General features: G+C 44.6%; 2 protein-coding genes across 2 annotated transcripts in view; one reads left to right on the top strand and one right to left on the bottom strand.

The window, feature by feature from the left end:
- Positions 1-27,304, top strand: part of LOC112260408 (chloride channel protein 2) — a 69,834-nt gene that overhangs the window by 10,200 nt on the left and 32,330 nt on the right. Inside the window, exon 2 of the mRNA XM_024435481.2 lies at positions 15,420-15,573. Within this exon, the coding sequence (XP_024291249.1) occupies positions 15,420-15,573 (154 nt within the window). The remainder of the gene's footprint in view (positions 1-15,419; positions 15,574-27,304) is intronic.
- Positions 10,877-14,265, bottom strand: LOC112260397 (zona pellucida sperm-binding protein 4-like). The gene is made up of 8 exons (XM_024435469.2): positions 13,766-14,265; positions 13,432-13,619; positions 13,074-13,171; positions 12,665-12,822; positions 12,225-12,417; positions 11,895-12,033; positions 11,241-11,316; positions 10,877-11,085 (listed from the first exon to the last, which is right to left on the bottom strand). The coding sequence occupies exons 1-8, from the start codon at positions 14,136-14,138 to the stop codon at positions 10,997-10,999; spliced, it is 1,314 nt and encodes a 437-aa protein (XP_024291237.2). The 5' UTR covers positions 14,139-14,265; the 3' UTR covers positions 10,877-10,996.

The raw sequence follows: 27,304 nt of genomic DNA, 5'->3' as shown, positions 1-27,304 counted from the left end.
AACTGCAATTTGTATTTTGCCTTCTTTAAATAGCATCCGCTATTCCATGACCCTCAGCAACAGCCACGAGGACGTGACAGCGTTTACAGGGGAAACACATAACAGTAGACTAAATCAAACGATGTAGGCCTAATGGAATGATACAAATGTAGAGTACCAATTGAAGGGAACTAACACTTCATTGGCAGTTAAATATGTGTAGTAATTACTCACGGTCGCTACCGATAGAGGCTACCCACTGGGCACAGACGTCAATTTAACGTCTATCCCACGTTGGCTCAACATTATTTCATTGAAATGATGTGGCTACAACGTTGATTCAACCAGTGTGTGCCCAGTGGGTATATTTAACATATAGCCTACAAATTGAAGGAAACAGGAAAAGTCGGGTATATGATTAAAACGTTCTACAAAGCACAAACCGTTACATTTGGTGTGACTCTTTGCCTTGTCATCCAATTTGGCTTGCATCTCCAAATGTAATCCTTGCAAGTTATAAGTCCATACAATTAAAATTCTGTACACCCACACTAGAGCCCGACCGAGCACGCCCCCATTCTCATCGACGGTGCTGCAGTGGAGCAGGTTGAGAGCTTCAAGTTCCTTGGTGTCCACACCACCAACAAACTAACAGGGTCCAAGCACACCAAGACATTCGTGAAGAGGGCACAACAGAACATATTCCGCCTCATGAGAATGAAAAGAGTTGGCAAGGGTCCTCAGATTCTCAAAAGGTTCTACAGCTACACCATCGAGAGCATGGTTGCATCACTGCCTGGTATGGCAACTGCTCGGGCCTCTGAACGTAAGGCACTGCAGAGGGTAGTGTGAACGGCCTATTAGATCACTGGGGCCAAGCTTCCTGCCATCAGCCTCTTTACCAGGCGGTGTCAGAGGACGGCCCTAAAAATGGTCAAGGACTCCAGCCACCCTAGTCATAGACTGTTCTCTCTGCTACCACACGGCAAGCGGTACCGGAGTGCTAAGTCTAGGTCCAAGAGGCTTCTAAACAGCCTCTACCCCCAAACCATAAGACTCCTGAACATCTAATCAAATGGCTACCCAGACTATTTGCACCCCCCTCTCTTTTACACCGTTGCTACTCTCTGTCACTTTAATAACTCTCCCTACATGTACATATTACCGCAACTAACCGGTGCCCCCACACATTGACTCGGTACCGGTACCCCTCTGTATATAGTCTCGCTATTGTTATTTTGCTGCTGCTCTTTAATTACTTGTTACTTTTATTTCTTATTCTTATCCGTATTTGTTATTTTTTAAACTGCATTGTTGGTTAGGGGCTCGTAAGTAACCACTTCACGGTAAGGTCTACACCTGTTGTATTCGGCGCATGTGACTAATACAATTTGATTTGATTTGATATGGGATTTTTGGGTCCAGTACGATACCGATTTTAGGGAGGCAAAAGTCACCGATTACTGATACCACCAAAAAGCTACATCCTATATCTAACTATATCCTCTATAAATACGAAATTAAACACAAACACTTTTTCAGTTTACCTTCTTAGATACAACATAGAGAGTTGTCTATCTATGGCAATGGTTAAGAATGCAGAAGTGCTTGTGCTGAAGCACCACAAGCACACTAATAAATGAGAAGGGATGAATTAATTCAACTTTGTCTCAAAGTAAATCTGAAACTGCACTGTTCACAACCTATGCAGTGAAATGCAGTACCATGCAGTTCTTAATGTCTTCACTAGATGGCAGCATTTGTATTGAGTAGATTCACTGCAGTGCTTTATAACGTTCAAAGGTCATGTGAAGAAACATTTTATGGCATCATCTGGTGCCCAAATTGATGATATATGTTGCACAGCAAGAGTCGAGTCAAAACTAACAGATTTGATTCAGTCACTTCAGTCAGTCGTCCTGATGAGCCCTTCCCAGGTAGCTAGTTTAGGCTTGTGGCTAGAAACTTCAGCATGAATTTGGAACTTGTCTGCCGAAGTTGGGACTAGGGAGAGTGTTCAGAATCATTCTGTTTTTTTCGGTGACGTTAACACCGTAGAGGTACATTTTCAGTGAAAATCACTACAATAAATTAGCTTTATCTGTCACGATCTGATATTGGCTAAACTATCTAGCTACTTCCCTCTGCTTACTGGGGCAATCGGGAGTGAAGGACAGTGTGCCTTGTTGCCGGCTTGCAGCGCAAACTCTCCTCATTGAGCATTAGATTGTACCGTGGTGATGGTTATTACCACTATTAGATGTTTTCGAATCCTTGCCCATCGAAATTAAGTTTTAACTACCACCATGCTTCTATTGTTGCCAGTTAGCCAGTATAAACTAGCTAGGTGGGAAGGGCTCATCAGGACTACTGACTAACCAGTGTCCCCTGCACATTGACTCTGTACCGGTACCCCCTGTATATAGCCTCGCTTCTGTTATTTTATTGTTGCTCCTTCATTTTTAGTTTATTTATTTTATTTTATTTTTTACTTTAGTTTATTTTAGTAAATACTTTATGAACACTTTAATTTCTTAAAACTGCACTTTTGGTTAAGGGCTTGTAAGTAAGCATTTCACTGTAAGGTCTGCATCTGTTGTATTCAGAGCATGTGACAAATACAATATGTTTTGATTTGATTTGATTTGAACCGAATCCATTCATCTTCAAAGCTGCCGCGACGTACGTCATCAATTTGCGCCCCCCAGGGGTGTCCGTATAGCCTCTGCCGAGAACTTGTTATGACAAGCACACACTTGCTGTTCATTAGGACAATGTTTTCTTACTGAAACATTCGTGTAAATTACACTGTTATTCAATTCAAAATCTATACCAAACGTATTGGATGTATACTTCAACTGCAAATACAATGTCCTGATGATTTGATGTGACTGAGAATGTTCGTGCAGGAAAATCCTTGCCGCTCTGGTTTTAGTCACACACGTTCTAGTTTAGCTTGCATATTTCGGGAAACTAAATCAACTCGTTAACATAATATACCCAGACAGTAGCGGTGTTATTTTTGTTTGGCACCAGTTCAGTGTTGCAAATGTAAGTAGCACAGATTGCTAACTACCTTGCTGGCTAGATAGAGACTAACTCAATTGCTGGATAGCTAGCCAGCTAACGTTAACTAAGTGAGAATGTGATGAGGATAGGGCTGTTTTGCTTGGTGAAGTGTACTTTTGATGATTTACTTATTCAAATATGCTGTCACTGACTGCGGCAAGCTACTCACCGTAAACTACCTCTCACGTCGTGACTTAGTGGTGAATGACGTTCAGTGAGCAGCTCGTAGAGTGCCCTCTTTAGGCAACCATTCTATTTAAAAAATATATATATTACAGCAAATGAGCAGACATATTTTTTTCATTCTATGTATATCATTTCAGTGCTTTATCTGTGGAATAAAGACTGATACAAATATTTCTCAGATCATATCAGTGAATCTGATTCATCAGCCAGGCTTTCATACTTCACTGTGGGAAAGGGGCAGGAACACCTGGAATGTTGATATGCTTTTCATTTTTCTGCCATATTTTAGATTTAAGTCATTTAGCAGATGTTTTTATTCAGAGTGACTTAAAGGAGCAATTGTGGTTAAATCCTTTGCTCAAGGTCACATCAACATATTTTTGACCTAAGGGATTTGATCCAGCGACCTTACGGTTACTATCCCAAAGCTCTTAACTGCTAGACTACCTGCCGCCCTGGTGACTGGTTTCACATTTGTCTCCAGTGATAATGAGGTAAAATATATCTAAAATAATTGTAATTTACAAACCTAGGTCTTCTCAGTAGCTCTTATCAATTCATAAATTACAGCGTGTGGACAATGCTGTTATTTCCAGCGGGGAAAAAGAAAGTAGATGTTTTTCCACATGGAACAGACAGGTTTGCCCGACATTATTCATGGTTTCCTCGCACGAAAAGGTGGTGGATATAAGTCAAGGTCAGTGTACACATCGGTGGACACACCTCCATTTCTGTGATCTCCACCCCAAGCACATAGCTGGCTGGCTCATACGTTTTCCCCATACTTAAATTCGTGGTCAGAATGCATGCAGAGAGAAAAGTGTATGAAAAAATGTTCAATTTTTAAAAAAAGTTCCATTTAATAGGTGCATATCTCGGGTGTGAATTCTCCTCTGGCTATGTACCTCCAGTTCATTACAAATAAATACATACAATTGCGTATGTGTGTACGTGTGTGCGCCTGTGTGTGTGTGTGCGCCTGTGTGTGTGTGATGGTATGTGATACATGAAACTCCCTTCATCATCTGAAATGGAGGTAGGCCTTTTTCCCCTTAGGGAGAAATGACTGACAGATGGCTCATACTCCAGATATTAACCAAACATGTGAGAGCTAGTTGGCATGTACTGTGGGGCCAGAGGGCCCTGTACCCTCTGCTCTCCCAGTTAGAAATGTAATATGACTCTGCTATGTATTGGTGTTTAGACATAGCCTAGGACTCGAAGCTAAAAGATGGATCTGAAACTGAAAATAGGCCTTGTTTTAATCATTCAAGGGTTGGCTAATTTACCCTGTCTGGGCTTGTGTCATCTGGTGATGTAGTGAAATAAATGTTCACGTTTAAAAACATCCCGCTGAAAAACATCCCCACAGCGTGATGCTGCCACCACCACTCTTCACCATATGGATGGTGCCAGGTTTCCTCCAGATGTGATGCTTGGCATTCAGACCAAAGAGTTCCATCTTGGTTTCATCAGACCAGAGAATCTTGTTTCTCGTGGTCTGAGAGTCTATAGGCGCCTTTTTAGCAAACTCCAAGCGGGCTGTCGTGTGCCTTTTACTGAGGAGTGGCTTCTGTCTAGCCACTCTACCATAAAGGCCTGATTGGTGGAGTGCTTCAGAGATTGTTGTCCTTCTGAAAGGTTCTCCCATCTCCATAGAGGAACTCTGAAACTCTGTCAGAGTGACCCTCGGGTTCTTGATCACCTCCCTGACCAAGGCCCTTCTCCCCTGATTGCTCAGTTTGGCTGGGCGGCCAGGTCTAGGAAGAGTCTTGGTGGTTCCAAACTTCTCCCATTTAAGAATGATGGAGGCAACTGTGTTCTTGGGGTCCTTCAATGCTGCAGACATTTTTTGGTACCCTTCCCCAGATCTGTGCCTTGACACAATGCTGTCTCGGAGCTCTACGGACAATTCCTTTGACTTCAGGGTTGAGGTCGTGTTGTCATCTTCAGCTATTGTACTTATAAGTTATTTCTCCATTTATATGTTTTAAAGGTCCAACTCAGCCGTTTTTATCTCAATATTAAATCATGGGTAGTAATTAAGTACCTAACTGTGATTGTTTTCAATTAAAATGGTCAAAAATAAGCTAAAATAGCTTCTTAGCGAAAAGCAATTTCTCAATCATGAATTTTGCTAGGACTGCCTGGGAGTGGTCCGAATGGGAAGGAAAAACAGAACATGTGTTATTGGCAGAGAGGTTTAGAACTCTCTTTCTTATTGGTCTATTAACTCATTTACGCAGGCCAAAACTCCATCCCACCAAAATATCAGGTGGTCTTTTCAAGCAGCTCTTACACTAAAAGGGCATTATCATGAATTTTTATTTTTTTTGTTCATCAGTCCACAGTAAGACAAATTGCCGATAAATGGAGAAAGTTCAGCACTGTTGCTGCTCTCCATAGGAGTGGTCGTCCTGCAAAGATGACTGCAAGAGCACAGCGCAGAATTCTCAATGAGGTTAAGAAGAATCTTAGAGTGTCAGCTAAAGACTTACAGAAATCTCTGGAACATGCTAACAGTCTACGATACGTAAAACACTAAACAAGAATGGTGTTCATGGGAGGACACCACGGAAGAAGACACTACTGTCCAAAAAGTCTGAAGTTTGCAAAAGAGCACCTGGATGTTCCACAGCGCTACTGGCAAAATATTCTGTGGACAGATGAAACTGCAGTTTGGTTGTTTGGAAGGAACACACAACACTATGTATGGAGAAAAAAGACACAGCATACCATCAAAACCTCATCCAACTGTAAAGTATGGTGGAGGGAGCATCATGGTTTGGAGCTGCTTTGCTGCCTCAGGGCCTGGACAGCTTGCTATCATGAACAGAAAAATTAATTCCCAAGTTTATCAAGATATTTTGCAGGAGAATGTAAGGCTTTCTGTCCACAAATTGAAGCTCAACAGAAGTTGGGTGGACCAGGACAACGACCCAAAACACAGAAGTAAATCAACAACAGAATGGCTTCAACAGAAGAAAATACCAGTCAGAAATACCAGTGGCCCAGTCAGTCCTGACCTCAACCCGATTGAGATGCTGTGGCATGACCTCAAGAGAACGGTTCACACCAGACATCCCAAGAATATTGCTGAACTGAAACAGTTTTGTAAAGAGGAATGGTCCAAAATTCCTTCTGACCGTTGTGCAGGTCTGATCCGCAACTACAGAAAACATTTGGTTGAGGTTATTGCGGCCAAAGGAGGGTCAACCAGTTATTAAATCCAAGAGTTCATATACTTTTTCCACTCTGCACTGTGAATGTTTACTCTCTGTGTTCAATAAAGACATGAAAAGGTATAATTGTTTGTGTTATTAGTTTAAGCAGACTGTGTTTGTCTATTGTTGTGACTAAGATGAAGATCAGATCAAATTGTATGACCAATTTATGCAGAAATCCAGGTAATTCTAAAGGGTTCACATACTTTTTATTGCCACTGTAAAACACAGGGAAAAACCATTTTGGACTGCACTGGGCCTTTAACATAAAGAGCCATAAAGACTGATTGACTGCGGCTGTGGCATTGGCTTAAACAGATTTCTATTTTTAGTGATTTTCAATTAACCTTTACCAGGAAGGAAGTCTCGAGCTTTGAATCCGTTTTTCGAGAGTCTTGGCAAGACATCAGTGTTCATGATAAACCAACGCAATACACACGAACAAATACAATATTTAAATGTAGTTGCATTGGTTGATGGCACATTTTGGTAGTGGATGAGGTGAGTTGAGATGAGGTGAGTTCCCATTGTGCACCTGCTGATAAAAGTGCTATGTAAATCCACCTATTACCCATCACCACATGGTAGGGTTAAGGTCTGTTTCCAGACAGGTGTCTGGGTCAGCGAGTTTTGGAACTCTTGTCCGGTGCAATGCATGATGGGACAGCTGGCTGCCACTGCCACCGTATGCCTCCGGTATGACTCATGGGATGAATGCATAGAGGGATGGTTAGACAGAAGGTGTTTAGGTGTCTTTAAGTATTATAACATTCCAACTGATGTCTCCTCCTTCAGAGTGTGTGTGAACGTGCATGACTGTGCGTGTGTGTGTGTGGGGGGGGTGCATATGTGTGTGGTAAGCCTCTGTCAGAACAGATGTTAGACACAGCAGGCTCATGTCCTTATGGCCAGCGGGGGTTCAGGACGATTTGGCTGCTGCACAGATCAAAGTCATGTTCAACCTGAACAGGAAAAGCAGCCCGTGGAGAACTGCAGATGCAACCAAATATGATCCATTCTCACACGTGTGTGTGTGTGTGTGTGTGTGTGTGTGTGTGTGTGTGTGTGTGTGTGTGTGTGTGTGTGTGTGTGTGTGTGTGTGTGTGTGTGTGTGTGTGTGTGTGTGTGTGTTTGTGTGTGTGTGAGTTTGTGTTTGTGTGTGCAAGGTGTGTGTGTGTACATTAATAGGTGTATGAGAAAGAGCAAGTGTGTGCAAGTTGTGTGTGTGTGTGATTGCACCCTTGCATGTGATTAGAGCGTTAGCAGAAGATGTGCCCTAGAGAGAAACACCTCTAAATCCATGTCACACACACACAACACACACAGAGACTATTTTGCTCTTCACAGGGATGTAGCTTGTCATAGTCAGCATTCCTGTCTCTGCACACACACAGAGGTGGGCTCGGTTCCACTTTAGCTTCTGACAGAATAAAGCTACCTTCTCTCTCTCTCTCTCTCTCTCTCTGATGTTGATGATGAAATACTGCAGGTGTGAAGGAGGGACAAAGAACGGTACAATCTCTTTGGACATATAGGATAGTGTATTGCAAAATCAGCATGTTTAAACGATACGTTTCAGTTTGACTGAGTGTCAGTTAAATTTGATACAGGGCATTGATTCCTGAAATGACTGGAATGGCCATTTCTGGCACACCACATAGGTTAGAGGTCAAATGCGGTAGGTAATTCTATGAGGTTGTGTTATGTTTTTGGGGGTCGCTTGTGAACATGTGTTCTTGATATGATGGTGTGCATAGGTAACTACTCCACCAACACCAGCCTCCATGACCGACCTTCTGTATATTAATGCAGATCTTCAGACAGATGAAGTCTCACGTTCCCAGCTAATTCAATTTCCCAGGCCTGTCCCATGAGCCCTGGGGTTTTTGGATAAGCTGCTCTATCACTGCTCTGAGTTTCAGTACTTTGTAATAGGCAGGTGTGTGTTTTGATCATAATACTAGAGCAGATTGTGGAATGAGATTTTAGTGTCGTTACTGTTCTTTGACGCAATACGGGCACTCTTGGTGCGCGCAGGGTTTTTGTTCAAGCCCAGTTCTGACACTCCTGATTCAACTGAGCAAGAGGTAGATAAGTCCTGTAATCTGATCAAAGCAGCCTGATGAGTAGTTGAGGAGTTGAACCAGGTGTGCACAAGTAAGCGGTTCACAACCTTTTCCGTTCCTGGGACCAGCAAATCACCATCAAAAGCTCTAGCTCTATCCCAAAAATAATATACAGTTTATCTTGGCGGTCAAATGGAGTTTCTTTGAGCAAGGAACAAATGAAAGGCCTATTAGCACAAACAATTAGCATTGTTAAAAGTAATGTAACATTGCTTATAATACATTAATACTCCCAACTGTTATTATTTTTGGAACAAAAAATGTAAAACATTTTTAAAAATAAATGTTTAATTTGAACCACCGGTAGTACCCCTACGGGGTGGTCCACGGACCCCGGTTTGTAAAACACTGGCCTAGTTGTAAGTAGCAGTAGGGGAAACCCTCCTGTGGTGTTGTCAGTCATCTTGTTTAAGTTGCTATGTCATTGTTGCTTTTTCATCTGTTGACAATGTTGCAGGGAATATCTTCGGTAACCGTAGTGGTGACCACAGCTGATTTAACACACAGTCCTTCAGTCCACCTGCTGCTACACCAGGGGACCGCACGCCAGATGGTGTGTGATTGGTTTCTCACAAGCCCAGGACGGGGCCACTAACAGGCATTATTGTGTGTGTGTGTGTGCGGTCTCCTGCACGTGATTGTGTTCATTATCATTTAGCCTACACATTTATTCAAATACAGTACCAGTCAAAAGTTTGGACACAGCTACTCATTCCAAGGTTTTTATTTTTTATTATTTTCTACACAGACTGTGCAAAGCGGTCATGGCAAAGTGTGGCTACTTTGAAGCATCTCAAATATCTAATATATTTTGATTTGTTTTAACACTTTTTTGGTTACTACATGATTCCATGTGTTATTTCATAGTTTTGTCTTCCATTTTATTCCACAATGTAGCAAATAGTCAAAAAATGAAAACCCTTGAATGAGTAGCTGTGCCCAAACTTTTGACTGGTACTGTACATACCAGGTATGTGTTTCCACTAACATCAGCCAGTGTACTGCCAGTGTGTGCGTTTTGTCAGGATGTAGCTGGCTGCCTACACAGTAGTGTTGAGCTGGGGAGTAGAGTGGTTCCATGTGTTGCAGTGTCATATGTGGAGTTGCCCTAGTTAAATGGGTAGAACAGGGAGAGGCTGATGGGCTGTAAAGTGATGGGAGGTGGGCTATTGGACATCCCTCTGTCAAGACAGAAGCCACGGCTGTGCAGCTTTCCTTCTGTGCCTCACCTGCTCAAGCAAGCGGAAAGAGCAAGTCTGGAGGAATCGTGATGCCCATCTCAATGAGTGGGAGAGGGGAAATAGAGGGAAAAAAGGTAAGTGCTGGTAGCTGAAGAGAGCGGGAAAGTAGAGAGCAGAAAATGTCTGGAGGCGTGATGGTCATCTCAATGCGTCTCTGGCTTCTCACTGCTCTGATCACAGCACTGTATTTAGACAGAAAAGGGGAGAGCGTAGGGAGAGCAGAGATGGAGAATAGAGCAGAGATGAAAGGCACTGCACTGACCCTATAAACTGGTATATACAGAGTGTGTGTCTCTAAATGTTTGATTACCAAAGACATTTTAACCAGGAAATTGAAAGGATGACCCTTGTGCCACTAGATGAGTGTATTCAGTGGTGGATGCAGGCCTGTGTAAAATCCAGACATACGTACAGGTTGGTATATGGGGAAGAGTCCTCAGCTGGCAGACAGGCCAGCCATAGAAATCACCCTAATGTCACAATTTTTAGGATCACACTCCCTAGAACTTGGCACACATGCCAGTTAACTTTCATTAGAGACACGCTGCCGCCAAGCAGTCGCCTGGAAACATGTGCCACTTTCACATCTGTGAGACAAATGTCATTCCTCTACATGGCCACATTATAGAGGCATTTCCAATACAAGCACTGTTCCAGCAGCTTATTAATTCTGCTTGTTCTGGCTCAGTCTTATGACAATCTACAGACAAGACGCAGCGCTTGTGTGAAGCTACCTTCCAGAAACTGTTTCCAGAACACCTGATTGACATTTGATTCATTAGCTTGGAATGAATTCCTCAAGTAGTCAAGGCACGTGACCAATTACACTTACCTTGAAAGTCAGTATCCAAGTATACAGTTTAAAAAACAAGGGACAACCCTTCAGAAATGTTAAGCCAATGTGTTGCTATAGTGACCTTGCATGGCTTAACTCTACAACCAAACAAGGATCCAAGGTGATTGGCAGAAATCAGAACCACCATATGACCAAAATGTTGAAAGCAATATCAGTTCTCCAGTAGAGTCAAACAGAAACACATAAACATGCAAATTGAAAAAGCAATCATTTTATTTAGCAAGCTAGTGGATAACAAGTGAATAGAAATCTTGTATCTGCTACTAGGTCGTAGTCAGGCCCTCATCCCAAGCAGAGGTGGATCAGAAGTATTTCTCAGGCCTGGCAGGTGGTTCTGGTCAGAATCAGCTCTCCACTGGACACCACGGAAGTCTCTCCATCCAAAGACACTGCCACATCTCTCCCTGGAGGAACAGAAGATTAAGTCATAATGCTTCAAGCAGTAAATCCAACTAATGCAAAACAGTTTAGTATTTCCAGCTACTTTCAAACCCTGGTCAAATTAAGGTTAGGATCAAATTTAAATCCAGCCCTAGATTTATTTTTTAAATCCACTTACTTTGCCTGTTGCAGCTCTGTTGACAGGAGTGGTTTCTAGTAGCGTAGCACACCTCTGTACTACAGTGAATGAATACCTGGATGGAAGGAATGTTGGCATTAAATGGGATGATTAATGTACTAGAGGCAGCTCTGCAGAGTGGTCACTAGCTGGAACGGAGTCAAACCTGACCTTTACAGCCAATTTGTTTATGAAGCTCTACAACGACCAATTTTGACTTAAAAGCCATCCCATTTAGTGCAAAATGCTCAGTTCTGCCTCCAGGGAAAGACTGATAATGAATGTCATCCTGCGGATGGAAAGCAAACCTTTAGCTTGGTATCATTTAGCAGACACGCTTATCCAGAGTGACTTACAGGAGAAATTAAGGTTAAGCAGCTTGCTTAAGGGCACAGATCTCACCTACTCAACGAGTCGAACCAGCAACCTCTCAGTTACTGGCCCAACGCCCTTAACTGCTAGGCAGCCCCAAATAGCGACAATTATGCAAGCCATTAAAAAGCCGTCAACAGCACCGCTGGCTTTCAACTAGTGACTTGGACAGAAGTGGAGTGGACTTCCTGGCCAATCAGTCAAACATCAGGGAGAAAAGCCCAGCAGACCACGAGGCCTTGATTGAAACACTCCTGCTGTAGTAAAGTAAAGATGCAGTACCCTGTCCTTCAGAGGGGCCAAGGTGTGCGCATCCACAAAAGTGAACATCTTGACCACAAAGCGTTTGTAGTGGGTGGGGAACACGACGCCAGACACAGGGATCACAGAGGTCAGGTAGCGGTCATCCTGAGATGGACACCTGGAGGGGGGAGGGGGGAGTCATTGTTTGTACAACTCTAGGATCAGCCTAAAGTTCCTAAGTTAACATTCTGGTTGGAAGAGCCCCAGTTAGTTGACATGTAAGCACAGATTTAAAATTAAAGTAAGAAAGGCGCAATACATGGAGAAAAAAAAAAAGCAGCAAGGCAACCATCTTAGTTCTCCAGTTACCCATCAACCATGAGGTCCCACTTGGGCAGGCTTAGAGGACTGGGGGTGGAGGTGGCCCAGCAGTGCTCCAAATTCAGGACCAGGTTAGAGTCAGTCCTCCTCTCGATGTTAACCTCAACATAAACCGGCTCCTTTAGGACCTTGACAACTGGGTAGTCTGCCTCGCTGTAGTAGGAGGTGTAGGCCTCCACATCTGTGGAGACAGAGGTTAGAATTCAAACACTTGAAGTGTAAACATTTCAGAACAGTGCTGGCCAGCTTACACCACCCCCTCCCCCAAGAATGTTGGAACAGGCATGGTTCCACCCAGGAAGCAACACATTTGAAAGTCTTAGACGATAAGCTAAGGAACCAGGCATGTTATGCCACAAAGCCATTTCCCCTCAGACAACTACAAGCCATTAATGAAATAATTGTATTATTCCGTTTAACCAACTTACCTTCCACACATCCCTCATTGTAACATTGTCCTCTGGCCAGTCGCAGCACCAAGCTGATGGGTCCAGGAACAGCAACCGGAGCAGGTGGAGCAACAGTGTTCACCTCAACAATCAGTACCTCCACTGCCGTGTCAGAGTACTTACACTGGAACCGCAGCCTAGGAGAGAAACATTCCTACTGTTATGGAATGTACAGTAGGACCACCAGTATTGGGTTTCTCAACATTGATTGGGCTAGCTAGCATTTGCTGGGTACGACAAGTCGAGCATCAAATTGGATATCAGTTAGAATCAGCTTCTTTAGTTACATTAGTCCCCTTGAAATATCAAAAGAAAAAAATTGTTGGAGCATTTAATTGAGCCTCGGGTGGAATTGGATGAACATTAAGCCCCTGGAGAGAAGACCCACTCAAAATGGCTGTCTCTGGTGATTGAGCCACGAGGTCCAATCCCCACGTCATAGGAAGATGTCATGCTGTTCTCATAGACCACATAGCCACTGTCCTCCTGAAAAAAAGGTACAAAACGCATTTAGTTGGTGTACACCAATGGGTATATAACAGCCAGGCTTTAAATGAAGAGCAACACAGGTGTTCATTTTTATCCTCACATTAGATGAGGCACACTGGGTAATTACATAATTAGCCAGTTAACTACCAGGGAGAGTAGAACCCCAGCAGTGTTTCAGACCAAGATATGATTATGGAAGCTACAATGGATTGGATTCATAGAGTCACAGTGCATGGCACATTAAGATGGCTACCCACCATCAGAGTGGTGCCACATGCAGTGACAGGGAACTGGTATACAGCAAAGACTGTTGTGGTGCCAACAGGCTTACAGGGGGCATCCTGCCCACCAAGCAGACTAATGGAATCAAGTTCCAGGTTGGGCCGAGTGGAATCCCTGGCCACCACCACCACAAACTGACCATCTCTGCTACACTGAACAGTCACTGGGGAAGGAGACGGCACAGAGAGAAGACACTAACACTCCATAAATGAGTCTTACAAGTTAGAGTTTGGCAGGGAGAAGTACAAATAATTAGACAAACATTGTAAAACACATTAGGAAAAATCTAAACTGCAGTACTTGACTCACCTGCTTTCCCATAGTAGCACCGCCACCCATCAAAGCAGCAGTTGATCGCGTCACATTGAGCATTAGTAATCGCAGGGGTTCCACAAGTAATCCTCTCTTCCTCCTTCACTTGGCATTTCTCTATAGGAGTGGAAGCCACTGACCTCCGGATGACCTGCTGAGGCTGCGCAGCATAAGTTACAGGTCTAGTCAGATGCTGTGGACCCGTTTCCCACGTTAGGGCACCAAGTACATTGGCGCAGCACCCAACCACTATCGCAACTTCAACCCACCCTGCCATTGTTGTACAATATTGGACTGACTCCACTGTACTTCTTAGGCTTGCAGAGGCTTTTATGCCTGAGATGTATTCATTACGGAAACCGTTTATCATTTAAGAACCAAACGGCCAACAAACAGAGTAAAACAAGAGTTTCTATTGGACAAATTCAGGTAGGTCTGCCCCGTTTTATTCAGTTTGCTTCCGTTTAAGAAAAGTTCTGCAAAGGAATCGGAGTATTGAATATACCCCTGATTGAGTGTGTTGGTTTGGCGGGAGCCCCTCCTCATTAAGAGTCAAGCCGTTGCCAGCCCTGGGTAGTTAATCAGTCAGGACCTGGCAGGTGCAGCTCATTGACGGCTCATTTGGCTCTAGGGAGGGATCATTACCTAGGGATTGTGTCTATCAAATTGGCCAATTTAAATGCTGTGAAATTGATCAATTGTCTGGATCCATCTCAGTAGTCGAAAGTTGCTTCCTCTTCTTCTGTCATTTTCACTGATCTGAGAATATAGGCTACAAAATAACCAATATTCAAAAATGTCCTTTCACCAGTCTTCTCAGCACAAACGGAGGAAGGAGGACACCATTTTTGACTATTGAGATACATCCTCTATTAGTCTCCTTCACTTTCTCTCTTTCTCTCTCTCTCACCTTTTTCTTGTCCCCCCCTTCTTCTCTCCATCTCTCTCTCCCGTGTTTAATCACAGGAGGTTGGTGGCACCTTAATTGGGGGCGAACAGGCTCGTGGTAATGGCTGGAGCGGCATAAGTGGAATGGTATCAAAATACATCAGACAAATGGTTTCCATGTGTTTGATGCCGTTCCATTGATTCCGTTTCAGCCATTATTATGAGCCGTCCTCCCCTCAGCAGCCTCCACTGTGTTTAATGTATACGTTTCAAAAGGACTTGGGCACTGAAAAATGATCAAATATTCTCATTTTCTTGACTGCTCATCAGTCTCTAGGGATTGGGCAATACCATGAGCTTGTGCCTATCAAAGGGATCATTTGAGTACTTGAACAATGGGTTGCACTACCTCTTTGGGGCCATCTCAATAGTCTGAAGATGCTTCCTCTTCTTGTCCCCTCTCCTTAATTTTCACCAAAAATCTATATGAGGGACACCTTTTAGCTAGTCCTTAAGACTATTGAAATGCAGCCACTATTTCTCCTTCCTTCCCCTTCCATCTCTCCCTCCCTAATTCTCTCTTGCCCTCCCCCTTCTCATCCCTCTGTCCTCCTCTCTCTCTCCCATGTATGATTAATGTATTATATTAAGCAGAACTCAGAAGCTGGTTGTGTACACTGAGGGTCATAACGAATACTTAAACATGATCTAATGTTCTCTTTCTCTTCCCTTCCTGCCCCTCTCCCTCCCCCCTCTCATGTAGATGTATGGGCGTTACACACAGGAGCTCGGTGTGTATGCCAAGGAGGAGGCGGCCCGCCTGCGTGATGGCGGGGGGCTGCGGAGGGTCACCAGTGTTCGCAGTCGGTCGGCAGAGCTGCTGGAGTATGAGAAAGACCCTTGCGCTAAGTGTCATGGTGAGTGACCGACTGACGGTAACATGACCACTCATATTTACTGACCTGTGTAATGACCACAGAAAGACTACAGTGCCAAGTATCAGAGTGAGCGAGTACTGTGCTCCTATGACCGCTCCTATGACTGCACCACAACCACTGAATTGACAGCATCATCCTACCCTGCACTAACCACCTCACTGACCACAATCTCAGTTAACCCAGAACTAAAGTCTTGCGTAATTGGTCAGATGCTCGAAAAAGTTCTGGGTCCATATGTTTTAATTAAGAGAAGAGAGAGAACGGGGATCGGAACCAGAACAAAGAGCTCCACCCTCTCTCTTTGCAAGTTACGGGCATTTCTATGGGCCAAATGTCCCCTCCCCTTCTTAAATTCGAAAGAGGATAACACCTGCGAACTCGTGATTTGTCCAAATAACCAGTGACGGAAAACCCAAGTACCGAAACTAATGTTGCTCGTGATCTCACGCATCTCGCTATATCATGACAGATCTGCGGTACCATATATGTTCACCCAGTCTTTCCACGAGAGATAACCCAGACCATAACCTGACCTGACCTGACCGCTCTGCCCTATTGAACACAGAACACATTTGAAGAGAGGTTCTGATGTTACTGGTGCATCCTATCAGCCTCTAAATGAGAGAGATGGGTAAAGTTGACGCTTATGACACAGCATGATGACCGATGACCAATCCTGTGCCATGGCCTCGTGGGTGACCGCACTGCTCTTCTGCCAATGTAAAAAACAGCCCCCTCTGCTGGTAATGAATGGTCACTTAGTGTGTCTGTGATGACGAGGGCTGCTGCTGTGCATGTTAATAGCTCCTCTGTCACCTTCATCTTTACTGCATCACGCCTTTCAACCTCCTGGCTTTTCTCTCCAGAGTAGTACAACATGATGAGGGACAGGAACAAGGAGAGGATGTGCGTGTGAGTGCATGCGTGAGAGAGAGAGAGAGAGGTAGAAAGAGAAATAAAAATAAAGTAGCATCACTATCTTTGTGGGTGTGATTTAGAATGCATGTGACTGTGTAGGCTGAAGTTTATGGCTGTGTTCCAACTGCTTTCTCTCCGTGTCTCCTACACACCATGCCCTTGTGGCTACTGAGCCGATTACGATTGGATAGGTGAAAGCATTATCGTAAATACTCTAGCTGACTGGGAAAGAGCTTACTGAAAAGATATGTAACCAGAGTGGTTGGTTTAGGGACTTTTTCCTCTGTTAATAAGATAGCAATCAGAAGAAGCAATTACCTATTGTGTTCAGTGACCAATGTATTTATTCTCAGTCTAAGAGAGAGAGAGAGAGAGAGAAAGAGAGAGAATATACAGTGACAGTATATGTGTGTTTATATTTGTACTAGGAAGCCTGGTTTCCGTTCAGGCTAGAATGAATGGTGGCTGGCGCTTAGTATAAAACGTATCAATAAAGTTAAAAGGGTACTGGCACTCAAACCTTGAGGAGGAATAACCCAATGAGGCCCGAGATGCAAAAAAGCATAACAAAGGGTGAAATTTCACGGGTCTGTAAAATAAAAGGACACAACTCGGCCTCTCTTCAATAAGACTCTTAAGTACCGGCGAGATCTTGCCACGTTCTGGTACATGTTGCATAACTCGAGGAGAGCAGAGCCCAGCCATCCTCCCCACCGGAGGAGTAGGAGGATGTGTGTCTGCCTCTGTTCTACTCCACATCCAGAGCCACGGTTTGAGAGCCCTGCCTACACACTCCGTCAAAAAGGCCGAGCTGCTCATCGTGACGGTTAGCTCTAGAGAGCGAAAGCGGCTTAGCTAAAATGGAGAGAGCGCTAACATGCTACGCTAACACTTAATCCAGCGTGACTGACTCCTCGCGCTCGCCACCATTGGCCGTCTACTGTGTTCTATGTTGTACCTGTAATTCTACTGCCTTTTATTGTGACGGTCTGCGTGCATTAACTTCCATAGGCCGTGTGTTGAAATCGTTCTTTTTTACAACCTGGGGTTGTGGGGGAAAGAGCCCAGATGACAGGTTGTGGTTTCCGGTATTTATTTATCCTGTTTCAGGGGTTCTTCCAGAATTCCTTTGAGATGCGCCAGTGCCTCTCATGAAATGGGCTTTTCCCATGTCGGTCACTGGTTGCTCGTGATTGTTGTGGCCTATGCTTGCGCTGGGGGATTTGTTTTGATTGCTTTGGCCCACGTGTCACTATATCATGTATTTTTGTACGATTCGTATTACGAACAGAATAAGCAATTCATTACGTGGGGATAAAAATGTGCATCTGGCAGACGGTGTGCGTTTTGGATTGAGAAGAAGACGTCTGTCACGCTGCTGTGGATATAAGGACGGGCCAAGTCGCCCATGCAAGCACCGGGCAGAGGGCCACGTGCCAAACTAGTGTGTGTTTGTGTGTGTTTGTGTGTGTATCTGTTAGCCAGAAAGTCTTCCTGAGATGACATAGGTACCACTAGCAGTGGTGCCACTAGTCAATGGGATATCGTGGAATAGTCTGTATGACAATACTTTCCTGTGAACATTTAGTCAAAAATGTCGTCCTGCACTGGGACCAACCTCTATTGTGGAAAGGTCTGTACAACAATCATTTCCAGTGAACCTTGTGGATCCCATATATTTTTTTTATTAAATTCAGAAAAAAATGTGAATTACAAGGCCATATACATGATTAGGGGAGATCAAATGGGAGGGTTCAACGCAGGGATGAGACCCCGGTCTCCGTCGGGAACACATGTGTGTCGAGAGAGGAGAATGTTACCCCTTGATCCCGGACCTGCACACTAAACATTTTGTCTGAAAATTCAACCTGCGCAAAGACAAATTCCCCCATCCAACCAAACGAGTAAGTTGAAATGGAATTTTATTCAAAATTCTGTCTTGTAGGGGACTCGCCTATCAAGATAACAATGAGAATATACAGTGAGCTCCAAAAGTATTGGAACAGTGACAAATGTGTTGTACATTAGCAGATGTCACAAAGTGCTATACAGAAACCCAGCCTAAAACCCCAAACAGCAACCACTGCAGATATAGAAGCACGATAGCTAGAAAAAAACTCCCCAGAAAGGCAGGAACCGATAAAGAAACCGAGAGAGGAACCAGGCTCTGAGTGGTGGCTAGTCCTCTTCTGGCTGTATCGGGTGGAGATTTATAAGAATACATGACCAGATTGTTCTTCAAGATGTTCAAATGTTCATAGATGATCTGCAGGGTCAAATAATACTCCTAGTGGTTATATAGGATGCAACAGGTCAGTACTTCAGGAGTAAACGCCAGTTGCCTTTTCATAGCCGAGCATTCAGAGGTCGAGAGAGAGAGAGAGTCGAAAACAGCAGGTCCGGGACAAGGTAGCATGTCCGGTGAACGGGTCAGGATTCCATAGCCGCAGGTAGAACAGTTGAAACTGGAGCAGCAGCACAACCAGGTGGACTGGGGACAGCCAGGAGTCTTCAGGCCAGGTAGTCCTGAGGCATGGTCCTAGGGCTCAGGTCCTCCAGGAGGAGAGAGAGAGAATTAGAGGAACCCTACTTAACTGAACACAGGACACCAGTTCTTGAATGTCTCCATTGATCTTCGGTCCTGGCAGTTCTGTGCAGAATCAGGACAACTGAGCTTTGGAGAAGCACGCAGATTTAAAAAGGAGTCCGTAATTTGCTTTCTAGTGATCAGGATCTATTCATCAAAGAAGTTTATGAATTCATCACTGCTGAAGTGAAAGCCATCCTCTCTTGGGGAATGCTGTTTTTTAGTTAGTTTTGTATCAAAAATACATTTTGGATTGTTCTCATTCTCCTCAATTAGGTTTTAAAAATAGGATGATCAAGCAGCAATGAGGGCTCTTCAGTATTGCACGGTACTGTCTTTCCAAGCTAGTCAGAATACTTCCATTTTGGCTTGCTTCAGGGCTCGGGTATTTTCTGCATACCAGGGAGCTAATTAACAAAACTAGGTCCAGAGTATGACTGTGGCAGTGAGTAGGTCCGGAGACATGTTAGACAAAACCCATGAATCAATGATGCCTCTGTAAGTCTTTTGGAGTGGGTCTGTGGACTTTTCCATGTAAAGTCACCAAAAATTGGAATATTATCTGCCATGACTACAAGGTCCGATAGGAATTCAAGGAACTCAGTGATGAATGCTGTATATGGCCCAGGAGGACTATAAAACAGTAGCTTTAAAAAGTGATTGAGTAGGCTACATAGATTATGACTAGAAGCTCAAAATATGAAAACACTGTCGGAAATGCTAGCAACACCTCTGCCTTTGCATAGGAGATATGGACACTAGTGTAACCAGGAGGAGATGCCTCCTTTAACACAGTAAATGTATCAGGCTTGAGCCATGTTTCAGTCAGACCAATCACATCAAGACTATGATCAGTGATCAGTTCATTGACTATGACTGCCTTGGAAGTGAGGGATCTAACATTAAGTAACCCTATTTTGTGATGTGAGATATCACAATCTTTTTCAATAATGATAGGAATGTTTAGTTTTGCCTAAACTAGATCGAGGCATGGACACATTCTCAATGGGGATAACTGAATTAAGTGATAATGCATGAGAACTCAGTGTTTGGAGGATAAATTCATTGAGCGCCAGCAAACCGTGCCAATATATCCTCCAAACATCGCTTTCGAGGGCATTATCAATTTTATATAACGAGTTACCAACATATTCAAATCATGATTGACATATTTTCATTAAAAACTTTATTTTGATTAATTTCTGTCACGCCCTGACCTTAGTTATCTTTGTTTTATTTTTTATTTTGGTTAGGTCAGGGTGTGACGAGGGTGGTATGTGTGTTTTTGTCTTGTCTAGGGATTTTTGTACATCTTTGGGGTTTTGGTTTGTCTAGGTATATATAGGTCTATGGTGGCCTGAATTGGTTCCCAATCAGAGGCAGCTGTTTGTCGTTGTCTCTGATTGGGGATCCTATTTAGGTTACCATTTTCCATGTTGGTTTTGTGGGTTATATTCTATGTTTAGTTGCCTGTTCTGAACTAGCCATATAGCTTCACAGTTTGTTTTGTTGTTTTGTATAGTTTTGTTCAGTGTTCTCTCTTTCATTATTAGAGTTATGTGCACTTACCACGCTGCGAATTGGTCTCCGCCATACAACGACCGTGACAGAATAACCCACCAAACCAGGACCAAGCAGCGTGAAAAGAAGGAACAGTGCTTAATGGGAAAATGGACCTGGGAGGAGATATTAGATGGAGCAGGACCCTGGACACAGCCGGGTGAGTATCGCCGTCCTAAGGAGGAGTTAGAGGCAGTGAAAGTGGAACGGCGATACTACGAGGAGAAATACAGGAGAATAGAGGAACAGCGAAGATATGAAGGTACACGGCTAGCACGGACGCCCGAGAGGCAGCCACAAGATTTTTTGGGTGGGGGGCACACGAGGAGATTGGCTGAGTCAGGTAGGAGACCTGAGCCAACTCCTCGTGCTTACCGTGGGGAGCGTGTAACTGGTCAGGCACCGTGTTATGCAGAGATTGGTGAGGTGTCTCCAGTGCGCTATTCTAGCCCGGTGCGCTCTATTCCAGCTCCTCGCATTTGCCTGGCTAGAATGGGCATCCAGCCAGGACGTATTGAGCCAGCTCTATGTTCTGGATCTCCAATGCATCTCCACGGTCCAGTACGCCCTGTTCCTCCTCCCCGCACTCGCCCTGAGGTGCGTGTCACGAGTCCGGTACCACCAGTTCCGGCACCACGCACCAGGCCTCCAGTGCGCCTCCAGGGTCCAGTACGCCCTGTTCCTGCTCCTCGCACACGCCCTGAGGTGCATGTCCCCAGCACTGTACCCCAAGTGAAGACACCACACACCAGACCTATAGTGCGCCTCGGCAGTCCAGTACGCCCTGTTCCTGCTCCTCGCACTCGCCCTGAGGTGTGTCCCCCCAGCCCGGTACCAACAGTACCCAGTCCAGAGCGTCCTGCGACAGTACTTAGTCCAGAGCGTCCTGCGACAGTACCCAGTCCAGAGCGTCCGGCGACAGTACCCAGTCCAGAGCGTCCGGCGACGGGCCACAGACCGGAACCTCCAACGACGGGCCACAGACCGGAACCTCCAACACGGGCCACAGTCCGGAACCTCCAACGACGGGCCACAGTCCGGAACCTCCAACGACGGGCCACAGTCCGGAACCTCCAACGACGGGCCACAGTCCGGAACCTCCAACGACGGGCCACAGTCCGGAACCTCCAACGACGGGCCACAGTCCGGAACCTCAAACGACGGGCCACAGTCCGGGGTTTCCAACGACGGTCCCCAGTCCGGCCTCCAGCAGTTCGTTTTGTTGTTTTGTATAGTTTTGTTCAGTGTTCTCTTTTTCATTAAAGAGTTATGTATATGTACGCTTACTACGCTGCGCCTTGGTCTCCTCCATACAACGACCGCGACAATTTCTTCATTCTAATTCATCCTGCCACAAGATATAGTCCCAACACAAATCTAGGGTTGCTACCCAAGCCGGCTGGTTCTTCGTTCTATTGGTTTGGTTGCCAGGGACACGACCCAGTCGTTCAGTCTTTTTGTTCTGTATCTATGGACGCGACACAGTCGTTCGTTCTAAATGTTCCATTGACATACTGGCTGGCGACGTTTTTATCCCTTACTTGCTAGCTAGCCAACTACGGCTAACTTAGTCACATCAAAAATTGCAGCCAGAATAACAGCAAAGTAGCTGCATTTGTTTAAGCTGTTTTCTAGTGAAATTTATTTGGAAACATACATAACAATGAGCTAATGAGGTGCGATTTCACCTGGCATAGAAAATGTGCTCTCTTGTCAGGAAACTGTTGTTCAGAGGAGCTAGCCAACAACACAGATAACACAATCACTTCAAACTGAAGCTGGAAAGATTGCAAACTAACTGCACTTCATTTTGTTTTACCTTTTTCAATTGACATTTCTTTGTATTTATCTATAAAATGATGCCAGCTGATCCATGATTCCGACTGGCTGAGAAACGTTGCCTGCCTGTCGGTCTCATCCCGACACGTTCATTACAATGGACAGCTGGAGGTCGAATTTTGAATATTGAAACAATGTTGCAAATGTCAGAGAGGTATACAGTAAGGTTTATACAAATCTATGCTGTTGAAAACTAAATGATAGTCTAAAAGAAATGTGAGAATGTCTAGATGCTTTTTATAGTAGAGATCAAGTTTATAAATTGCTTGGCTGGGTTGATGGGACAGTGGGTTGCACAGTCAGATGGAACAGAGGCACGTCATAGATTTATCCGGTGGGAACCTTGTGGAATAGACACCGGCTGGAGTGTGTTTTTTACATGTATTATTTTTTATATTTTACCCCTTTTTCTCCCCAATTTCGTGGTATCCAATTGTTTTAGTAGCTACTATCTTGTCTCATCGCTACAACTCCCGTACGGGCTCGGGAGAGACGAAGGTTGAAAGTCACGCGTCCTCCGATACACAACCCAACCAAGCCGCACTGCTTCTTAACACAGCGCGCATCCAACCCGGAAGCCAGCCGCACCAATGTGTCAGAGGAAACACCGTGCACCTGGCAACCTTGGTTAGCGCGCACTGCGCCCGGCCCGCCACAGGAGTCGCTGGTGCGCGATGAGACAAGGACATCCCTACCGGCTAAGCCCTCCCTAACCCGGACGACGCTAGGCCAATTAACCACCCTTAACCACTGCGCCACCCGAGGAGGCCGGAGTGCGGTTTTAACCAATCAGCATTCAGGATCAGACCCACCCGTTGTATAATTAAGCAATAAAGCATGAGGGGTTTGTAGTGTATGGCCAATATACCATGACTGTTATGTCCGTCGTCGGAATGAGACCAAAGCGCAGCGTGGAAAGTATACTACTTTATTTATTTGAGATGAACACCCAAAAACAACAAAAGATCAACAAACGTAAAGTTCTGCTGGGCTATACAGCAACTGTGCAAAAACAAGATCCCACAAACTCAGGTGGAAAACAGGATGCCTAAATATGATTACCAATCAGAGACAACGATAGACAGCTGCCTCTGATTGGGAACCATACCCGGCCAACAAAGAAATAGAAAACTAGAATGCCCACCCAAATCACACCCTGACCTAACCGATTAGAGAAATAAACAGGCTCTCTAAAGTCAGGGCGTGACAATGGCTAAAGGATATTCTTAGGCACTACGCACCGCGGAGTGCCTGGACACAGCCCTTAGCCGTGGTATATTGGCCATATACCACAAACCCCTGAGGTGCCTTATTGCTATTATAAACTGGTTACCAATGTAATTAGAGCAGTAAAAATACATGTTTTGTCAATACCTGTGGTATACAGTCTAATATACCATGGCTGTCAGCCAATCAGCATTCAGGGCTTGAACCACCCAGTGTATAATGGTAAATAATGCTTTGTGTAATTTTGGAGTCACTTTTATGGTAAATAAGAATAGAAAATGTTTCTAAACACTACCATGATTACGGATAGTCCTGAATGAATCACGTGAATAATGATCAGTGAGAAAGTTAGACGCACAAATATCATACCCCGAAGACATGCTTACCTCTCACAATTACAATAACAGGGTTAGCATTTGTTGGGGTATGATATTTGTAGATAGGATAGTCCACTCAGTAACAATTTACCACTGTTTTCCAGGGAGTCCTGGGTTCCATTGAATCAATAAAAACATTTCTGTGTATTCAAACAAACACATTTCAACTTGACTGTTACTTTCTGCATGTAATGATTATAATGGAACAGTTCACAAATGCAAACAAAGCATTTAGGACAACTGTCTCTGTTGTGATTCTGAACAGTCTGTTTTTAGTCCGTAAGACAAGTCAGACAAGGAGGTACACTGCATGGCCAAAAGTATGTGGACACCTGCTAGTCGAACATCTCATTCGAAAAACATGGGTATTAATATGGAGCTGGTCCCCTCTTTGCTGCTATGATAGTCTCCACTCTTCTGGGAAGGCTTTCCTCTAAATGTTGGAACATTGCTTCCATTCAGCCACAAGAGCATTCGGGCACTGATGTTTGGCGATTAGGCCTGGCTCACAGTCGGTGTTCCAATTCATCCCAAAGGTGTTCAATGGGGCTGAGGTCAGAGCTCTGTGCAGGCCAGTCAACTTTTCCACGCCGATCTCGACAAACCATTTCTGTATGGACCTCACTTTGTGCACAGGGGAATTGTCATGCTGAAACAGGAAAGGGCCTTCCCGAAACTGTTGCCACAAAGTTGGAAGCAGAGAATCATCTAGAATGTCATTATATGCTGTAGTGTTTGCCATGTGTTTGATGCCATTCAATTTGCTCCGGTGCAGCCATTTATTATGAGCCGTCCTCCCCTCAACAGCCTCCACTGTCGTCCACAATGAGCTCTGTTTCCTTTTATGAATCCATGTATGACATGGTGGTGTCACTGGTTGTGCTGTCTTAGTTTTTACAGAGCTGTTTCCTGTTTCTCACCCCCACTGCCATGGGAACATCCTTCTTTGTGAGCTACCGTAGTGGCACAGTGAGGGTGGCATAATCCTGGATGAAACCTGAGCAGTAGTTGGCCATGCCGGAGAAGACTCATTATTTGACTTGCATTTTGGGGATTGCAGGCCTGGGGAATGGCAGTGACTTTTTTCGGGTCAGCTGAGATACCGCCAGCAGAGAAGATGAAAACGAGAACTTTGGAACACTACTCTCAGGCTGTTATTGTGGTCAGCTTGTGTGGCTACATACACAATGATGTTGATGTTTTTCACACCTGCAATGCCTTGGAGTGTTTTGACAGCATTCTGGAACACCTCTGCAGCTATAGAGATACCAAAGTTCACCGGTTTATACCTCCTCAGGCCGAGATGAGTGGTGAACGTGGGGAATATCTGCTGTCGGGTGTCGTTCAAGTTGGTGATATCCAGCTTTTAGATCCAGCTTGGAAAACACTGTGGTTCGGTTGAGTTTGTGGATGGCGTTGTCCATGGTGTTATGTGACATTCACATGGAATGGCTGTATTGGCTTCGTGCTTGTCTGCCCAGACTCTGGGTCCATGGGCTTTGAGGGTGTCACGATGGGGGAGACCCAGGGTTTAGGGCCTCCCACTCCACTGGGAAAAAACTGATTGAATCAACGTTGTTTCCATGTAATAAACGTGGAACACTGATTGGATTGGAAAATAGTCATCAACATAAGCAAATTCCTAAATCCAATGACATGGTGAAATGTTTTGTTGATTTTTACATTGAATTCACATTAGTTGACAACTCAATCAAATGTAAATGAAGACTAGAAATTGAACTGATGTCTGCGCCCAGTGGGACCAACTCAACGTCTCCAGTGCTTATAGCTCGTCTTCAACTTTTCTTTCGGATGTGGAAGGGCACGTGCCTGTGTGGATGCCTCGTGTGCTGGACTTCGGTGTCTGTGTGTAGTTTCACTTGGGAATCTTTCACCACTCCAATTTCATTGTACATTCTGGACGGTTGTCCACAAGTTCATCTGCCGCTGTGCGCTGGACTGGTGAGAAAGACGGAGTTGATTTATCTTGATTAGGCTTAGCTCCTTAGTTTTGTGGTAGATTAGCCGGGAGTAGCCATCGACTTGAATGACATAGAATGTGCTCGGGTGGTCTTGTCTCTTGCCTCTACATTTCATGTGAGTGCAGTGGGTTTGTGGAGGCGTATCAAAAGATCTTGATTTTGGCTGGACTGAGCTGCAGCCGTGGCTTAAGTGTATTGAAAACTACCTCTGGTCATGTTCACTGCAGCCCCATCAGAACTACTACTCTGTCACCATTTAGCTGAATGTGTGTCTGAGGTTGTCTAACACTTGTCACTACTCACTGCTTGATGAATCTCGCCTCGCATTTTCACTGTGTGTTGCACTTACATGGTTAACTTTCTGGCGGGATCTGTGTTGTTTAGCATTGTGTCTGTGTGCTGCTCCTGTTTTGGTTTTGATCGACACTGCTTTGCAAAGTGATTTTGTTTCCCACAAGCTTTGCACACTTTTCCTCTTGCCGGACAGTCTCCAGTATGTGTGTATTTGCCTCTATTGGTTGTTTGATCTAAACCTTTCTGTGCACTTGTTGTGTGCCTCTGATGCACCGTATTGACTACAGCAGCTGAGCCCTGTTCTTTGCCTGTTGCCTGGATTTCAGATAGTTCCAGCGATCTCCTGTGACCGAGAGGGGCGGTTACAGTCATGTCAGGCTCTCTCAGGGCTCTTCTGTGCATGTGACGTGGTGAGGTTGGACCCAGGTGCAGAGAAGAGACCAGACAAGGAATCAGTGGTTAAGGATAAACATACCACTTTACTGAGAAACGGTAGTCGCAGGATCACAGTGCACTTGAAAAACAACAAACACTATGTCTCAAACTCACTCAGGACGCAAACGTGCCCAGTAAACAATTTAAGCTTATGCAAAGGACCACAGAAAACACACCTCTTTTTTAACAGGGACACAATCATGAAATAATAAGACACACCTGAGTCCAGTAAAAGTCTCTTGGGTGGTGCCAGGAGGAACCACGACAGCGCCGCCTGGACGAGGTACAGCTCTGAATCAATTGTTCTTTCATCTCCATGTCAATGTCTGCAAACTCAAAGTTATTTGCTAACATGCAAAGTCTGGTGTGGTAAGTATCTAGGCTCTCGCCTACTTCTTGATCCTGACTCACCGTTCCATTACAATACACATAAGAGTCATTGGACGAAGTCGTCTTATGTAAGGAGGAGGTTTGTTAAGAGCCCCGACGCT

Source organism: Oncorhynchus tshawytscha, linkage group LG10 (genome assembly GCF_018296145.1).
Source record: "Oncorhynchus tshawytscha isolate Ot180627B linkage group LG10, Otsh_v2.0, whole genome shotgun sequence".
Classification (NCBI taxonomy): domain Eukaryota; kingdom Metazoa; phylum Chordata; class Actinopteri; order Salmoniformes; family Salmonidae; genus Oncorhynchus; species Oncorhynchus tshawytscha.
The sequence above is the reverse complement of the archived record's forward strand: the minus strand, read 5'-3'. Positions and strand labels throughout refer to the sequence as shown.

Bases quoted from the DNA above. Each gene is read 5' to 3' on its own strand.
- LOC112260397 (XM_024435469.2), bottom strand. From the start codon at position 14,138: ATGATAAACGGTTTCCGTAATGAATACATCTCAGGCATAAAAGCCTCT. The intron at 13,172-13,431 runs GTGGGTAGCCAT...CCTTTTTTTCAG, and splicing joins CATGTGGCACCACTCTGATG to GAGGACAGTGGCTATGTGGT. The intron at 12,823-13,073 runs GTGGGTCTTCTC...TTTCTCTCCTAG, and splicing joins ACCAGAGACAGCCATTTTGA to GCTGCGGTTCCAGTGTAAGT.